Here is a 6,857-nt window from a genome sequence, read left to right on the forward strand (position 1 = left end):
CCCAATGGTTCGCAGGGTGCAAGGGAATGAGTGAGATTTTCTTTGTGTGTGCCTGGAGGGAGGGGGTGGGGTGTGAAAGTCATGAGGATGGGGATGAGCCGCGGGAGAGAACACGGGAATTGAACGAATGAGTGAAACTGAAAGAGAGGAACGACTCATGAGCCCTGGAGTGAATAGATCCTGTGTTTCTATTTTTGTATACTTTGAACTGTTACTGAATAAAGGCTGAAATAAAGCCCGAAAAACACACACACTCCTCACTCTCCACTTACACACTTACTACCACACACAGACACACTCACACACGCACATGAATAGACACACACACACACACACAGGAGCAAATTTTTGGGTCTATATCTATTTTAATTTTCAAGAGCTAGTCTAGAGATTTTTAGATGAATGTAAAAATGTGAAAAAGAAAGGTTTCACAACAGAATGAAATCAAAATTAGTCGAACAGCCCATAAACAACCACAAAAATAAACAAATAAAGGTGTGTGTCAACCTGTCCGAAGAAAATTGCCTGTTTTAACCCTAAAAGTGCGTACATTTTTTTTTTAAAGTACAGGATATTACATGTAAATTATGGAATCACACACATTTAAGGGGCCTGCCAGTGTCAGTACATGTAATCGGTTTTGGTGGAACGTAGGCCTACGCTCTAACATAAAACATTTAAATCTATATATATATATATACATGTATATATTTAGAATCTAATGAAGGTAGGAACATCAAATTAAATGACGTTACACTATGCAACATCCCCCCCCCCCTTCCTTTCCCCAACAAAAAAAATGGTAGAGAAACAACACATCAGAACAGTAACAAGAAAAAAAATTACACACTAACAAAATAAAACACCACAAAGAGTCAAAGAGGGAAAATAAAAGTAACTGTAACGTATTCAACAAATCAACGTGGTGACGACAAGTGAGAAAGAGACTAAGTGAAGCTAAGTGAACTTTCTTTCAAAAGTAAAGAGGTTTCGGTTTCTTTCTTTTTTTTCTTTTTTCTTTTTTAAATTTGACTTTTATTCCCCGACCAAAAAATGCTAAAAATTCAAGCCACGATTGATTGGTCGCGGCCGCGACAAACGAAGAAGCTAGTTCTATGTGTCGTTATCAATAACCCTCTGTAGATCTAGATCTAGACAGCACACGAGTGAACACAACACATTAAGTTTAAGAGCAGCACCCTTCATAGGCAACACGTCATATCTGTAGCGAAAAACCGCTTGGAACTGTAGCATTTCTTTATAAATATTTACTGCGGACTTTTTTGGACGGATTGAACCATATTGTATACGAACAATCTTTGGTAGGCCTATACTCTATATAATATCCGAAATTTGCGGGAAAGGATGTGATTTCAGAGTGTTCGGAGAAATAGTGCCCAGCTTTATTTTCCCGAACGTTCGGAGAAATAGTGTCGGCCTTTTTTTTTTACATGAAGGATTTTAGTTTTTTTGCTTTGTGATTAAGTGCAAAATAGGTTACTGCCAAGGTTGAGCCATCTTGTTTTCTCGCAGTACCTTTTGAAGGTATTTTCAAATGCCCCAACCACAACTGAAGTATCTGAATATTCAGACATTTAAAAATCTCTAGCTCTAGAAATTGAATTCGATGCAAAAAATGCTTCCTCCCTGTCCTCGCAGAGTGGGAGAATGAAAGGATGGCACTAAATCTCGCAAATAACAAAAAAATCTCGAGATCAGAAACCGTTGGGAGAAATAGAGTTCAACTTTTATTTTCCCGAGCGTTCGAGAAATAGTCACTTCGGGGTTTTTTTGGCCGCGCTCCTCGCGTTTCTATTCGAACTCAAGTCTGAATTCGAGTCCGGATAGCCTTTCGTGGCTATTTTGATTCAAACTCTAATGCGTGTACACAATCACTAGGTGTACCGGATGTGAAGCAGACAAGCAATTCGACCTTGGCCTTCCTCGGTTTCTACGATCTGGCCAAGGAACTTACAACAAATGGACGCCAAACGTGGTGACCCAGTGCGAACTTTGGTCTTTTCTTTACAAATGATAATATAATAGTAGGGCCGGGCAGTGGGCAATGGTATGGGAGGGAATATAGATCTATATATGCAAAAAAAAAGGGGTAAAGTTGATGGGGCAGCCTGGGGAAGTAAGATGGAGAGAGAAAAAGTAAGAGAAAGAGAGAGAGGAAAAGTAAAAGAGAGAGAAAGGGGGGGGGGGCTGTCTTATAAGGACTGATTATGAATTTTATATTTTGATCCCTTTGTGGTCGGGAAACGCAGTGTAATAACTTACTAGTAAAGTCCGAATAGCAACAGGAGACTATTCGGACTCGAGTATAGACCTCGCTTGGGGGGGGGGGGGGGGTAGAGCGATATGGCCTTCGTAAAAATGCGCATAGCAAAGCTTGATGTTTGAAGTTACCACATAAACCACACTAGAGTTAAAACTATTCTCTGAAAATTCCCACATATATATATATAAATCTGGGTGTAATATTCTGTTGTACTAATTCAACGATGTTTACTCTGCCTAATCAGCCTCTTTTCCCTTGTGTTGGAAGTGATGTCATGCTGGACTCAATTCAGAGTCTGAATATAATTTTTGTTTTTTATTCAGACTCGAGTCCGAATAGTCACGTTGTAACAAATTACTGTACTGTTTTTACTGTGTGGGGCCAAAGCTAACGTTCTGCTACAGTTTGAAAGAATTTGATTTCGACCTTTGGCTAAAACATGTTTATTTTTTAAAGTTGCAAGTTGAAATGATTGTACTTTACAAAAATGGCATGGAAGAAAATTTGGCTGGCCCTCACTCAATGCAATTAAATCTGATTTTCAATGTGCTTCAGGGAAAAGTTACTAGGAGAGCAGAGCCACCTCAATGGGTTTGTAAGTTTGGGGTTTAAAAAATGTGGGGGGTTCATTAAATAGAACAAAAATGAAATTCTCTAAATGTTTCTCATCCACAGGGGAAGTTTATGAATATTCAGATTGTAAAGGAACATATCAGCACACTGTAGGAGTGCAAGATGGCCGCATTCCTGACTCGGCTATGATAGCGAGCTCTTTCCAGAGCAAAAGACAGCCAAAAGATGGACGTGTTGGACGATCTGCAGGTTGAGGAACATTTATTTTTATTTTCTTATATTTGGGTTACCATTGATATTGATGCGGGGAGTGTGTTGACTGTCCTGGCTGAGTTCTATGTGTGCCAGAGCAGCACAGTAACAACAGTACTGTACTGTACACAGACCTGCCACTCATTCTGATGTTTTGTCCCAAATATCAAGTGTCCCAATTTTTTTCTTCCACCTGTTGCGCCTGATTTTTCTCAAAACTTACTCTGCCTTCATCTCTGTCCCTCAAAGCACCTTATAAACTTTGTCAACAGAAACTTGGAGCTCTATTTTCTGAAATATCACTACCGGATTTAGTTACCTTAGTAGTTGAATCGCCCCAAGTTATGTTGGAGCTTTGCTCTCACATGTTATTTCATTTATAGTGGCGTCTAAAAGAAACTTGAAAATATGTAATCAGCCAACCATCGTTTTACAAGCTTACATTACCAACTCGTGCAGCATACCAATTTAAAGCTTTTGCTATACTGTGATATATTTAGATTTTTAGGAAAGTAATTTAGTGGCAATTTCTTTTCTTTAAAAAATATTGTTGTTACTAATGTTGTTAAAAATATTTAATTATAATCAAAGCTTAAGATATATGGAAAAAGCCGGCATATTGCCTTTTATCGATAAAATATACCCTGTTCTTTAGTCTGAAATTAATTACATGTGATGCTTCATGATTTATACACATTTGTAGATTATTCGCTGTTTTTTTGCCTGACAAATCTGCTATAGTCTAAGAATTCTTATTTACATTATTGTGCTTTGGGGGAGTTCCGGTCTGTTGTACCTCTTCTGCTTCCTTTTATCTGCATTTATTTATCCCTTACTGTTTACTGGTCTGTGTCGTGCTGACTTGCTGTTGCACAACCTCATCATTGACCACCTTACATATTTGGTCTTTTCATGAATGCTCAGGGAATCCATTCGTTTTAGTGGGTGGTTGCAAGTGCTTTGGTGTATTTCGCTCCTTCTTTCCTATCAAATATCTACTGTCCTTCATGTCCTCCTTCTTTTCTTTGTATGTTACGCTCAAGTAAAGCCTCTAATCTGTAACACTTAATAATATAATAATTATGCTGGAAGTGCTGCAAAATTCATACCTAAACTTAACCAAAACTTTGTGTCTCTTGTAAATATTTCCTTGCTTTAGAATACTTGTTACTGTTTTTTTGGTTCCTATTAATAACATTCTTTCTTATCACAGGTGCATGGTCCCCATCAATTCAGAATGCTTTCCAGTGGCTCCAGGTAGATATAGGCAGTCTGTACGTTGTGACAGCCATCTATCTCCAGGGTCGGCAGGGCAGTGATGAGTATGTGCGCGAGTTTTTCCTTGAGTACTCGGACGACTCTCAGACATGGCGTCGCTACACCAACCAGCTGGGAATACCTGAGGTAAAGGGTCATTTACATTTTACTTCCCTTTCTTATCTTAGTAATTTGGGTTTTGTGAGGGCAAATGAGGAAGTCATGACAATGGTTTTGGAGATAAAGATTTTTAAATTATTTGTTTGTCCCGTTTGAGCCAAATTGGATATAATTATTTTTTTTAAAGTGCTGATGGCGTGGAGTTTTACTGTTTTCACTAATTTTCTTTTTTGTTTTTTTAGCCTTTGTGTTTTCCCATCATTTGTGTTATAGTTTTGTATTATGATTAGTGCAGAATATTAATTTGTGTGAAGGTAATGGTTTTAGAGCCTGTTTCTGTCTGTATGGTTTGCTTTCAGGATCTGGCTGTGTCTGTGTGTTCCCTTTTGTCACGATCAGATTTTAGCTTTATTCAATTTGAAAATTAAAATTTCAATTGTAGAGTCAGCACAGGCTACTAAAAAACAATGTTGCAATGCAGATGTAGAAATTTAAATCTAAATCTTTTTTGGGGGGTTGGCTCTTGTGACATATGTCCTGAAAATGAGTTGGCCTGTATTTCCATTTTTTTTGGATGAATGGCCTTGGCTGATGAAAGGTTTTAAAACTTTCAATTTAATAAGAGTGGAATTCCACGAAAGTGGTGACTTTCTGTGTCCATCCCGTACTAATTTTGTCAGTTGACATATCTTAACACAGAGTAGTTTTTTATTGATTGAAGTTCGAGGCCAGCAGAAAAATCTTCACCACAGGGTAGGGAAAACTGTTGAGCAGGAAACGGGTTAATAGTTTTAAAGTGAAGTTGAAGTTTAATCATTTTTGTTTTCTTTTCTGTTCAGATTTTCGAAGGGAACTATGATGACTCTGGCCTTCAGAAAAGAGTTTTGCAATACCCGATTGTTGCTCAGTACATCCGCTTCAACCCTCAACGATGGAACATGGTTATTGCCCTGCGAGTGGAGATAGAGGGATGTCCATTCAGTAAGAATTTCCAGCTTGACATTTCTTCAAAATGCTTTTGTCTATTCTTGTCAGTTGTCTTTAGACTATATAATAATAATAGAAATAATGATAATAATAATGATAGTAATAGATTGCATTTCTATAATGCTCAATTCAGTACAGATATAAGATTTGCGCAACTATACAAAAGGAGTGAGTGGTTGGTGGGGGCTCCTGTGTGGCGTGCACTTTATTTCATATCAATCATCTGTTAACTTTATTATCTCTCCTTTGTCTTTTCTTTGTAACGCTTTGTATGTTATTTTCTAGAAACACCTCTAAATTTCCTCATTTGCATTACCTATTTGTGTTGCAAGTGCCATAAAACTTTTGCTCAAAACATTCAGAATTTTGATTAGAGCTTTCTGCAAAGCACGCGTTGGTGCAGGCCGTGTGCGGAATCGGAACCCCTCATACTTTGCAAGTCGGTGTTATTGAAATAAAGTGTTCGCGTTTCATTGGATGGGTGAAAGTAATTATACCTACTTGGGTGGGTGATAGTAAATTATACCTACATCTACTTGGATGGGTGATAGTAAATTATACCTACGTCTACTTGGATGGGTGATAATAAATTATACCTACATCTACTTGGATGGGTGATAATAAATTATACCTACATCTACTTGGATGGGTGATATTAAATTATACCTACGTCTACTTGGATGGGTGATAATAAATTATACCTACGTCTACTTGGATGTGTGATAATAAACCATACCTGCAGTGTATGTTGTAGCTTTCTGTTCAAGACTGGCAGATTTTCAGTGTCACTGCATCTTGCCCTCCCATAGTTGTCACAACTCTCACAGTGCACAGGTCTACTTGAGCCATTCAAGTTATTGCTTTTCTCTGAGTTTGAGCAATAATTTGAGTCTGTCAGTTCATAACATGAATTCATGACACCCAGACTGGTTCTCGATAGTCGAAATTCTTGTTCTAGGCCCTTCTGAACTCTCAAAGCAGGATTATTTTTTATATAATAATGAGAGGAAAATATATAATAGACTGAAATACTTAAGTCAAACAAGACCCCAGTACGACATTGAACACTGACATGTTGTTGACTGCATACATGTATATTGTACGCATGTGTGCTCCCTTTTTCGAGCTGGTGAGCTAGTAATTTTTTTTAAGGAAATGTTGCTGGACACCCTGAACATTTTACTATTACTGGTTGGTCGGTCGGTCATGGGGAATACAAATTTTTTCTCTGAAAATACACATTTTCATATTTCCCAATACTCATTTCGGTTTTCTGTGGTTGGCATCTCTGACACACACACACACATACGTACACACATACACACATACACACACACACACACACACTCACACACACACACACACACACACACTCACACACACA

The 6,857-nt window shown here is 38.0% G+C and overlaps 1 protein-coding gene across 1 annotated transcript in view; it reads left to right on the top strand.

Annotated features, from left to right (window-relative positions):
- Positions 1-2,959: 2,959 nt before the first annotated feature.
- The window catches only part of LOC101859469 (neurexin-4), a gene marked incomplete at its 5' end in the record, with an annotated part of 32,920 nt that continues 29,022 nt past the window's right edge, over positions 2,960-6,857 (top strand). Inside the window, 3 exon segments of the mRNA XM_005093968.2 lie at positions 2,960-3,106; positions 4,323-4,513; positions 5,326-5,467. Coding sequence (XP_005094025.2) covers positions 2,960-3,106; positions 4,323-4,513; positions 5,326-5,467 — 480 coding nt within the window.

This window comes from Aplysia californica, unplaced genomic scaffold, assembly GCF_000002075.1.
Source record: "Aplysia californica isolate F4 #8 unplaced genomic scaffold, AplCal3.0 scaffold00073, whole genome shotgun sequence".
NCBI lineage: Eukaryota > Metazoa > Mollusca > Gastropoda > Aplysiida > Aplysiidae > Aplysia > Aplysia californica.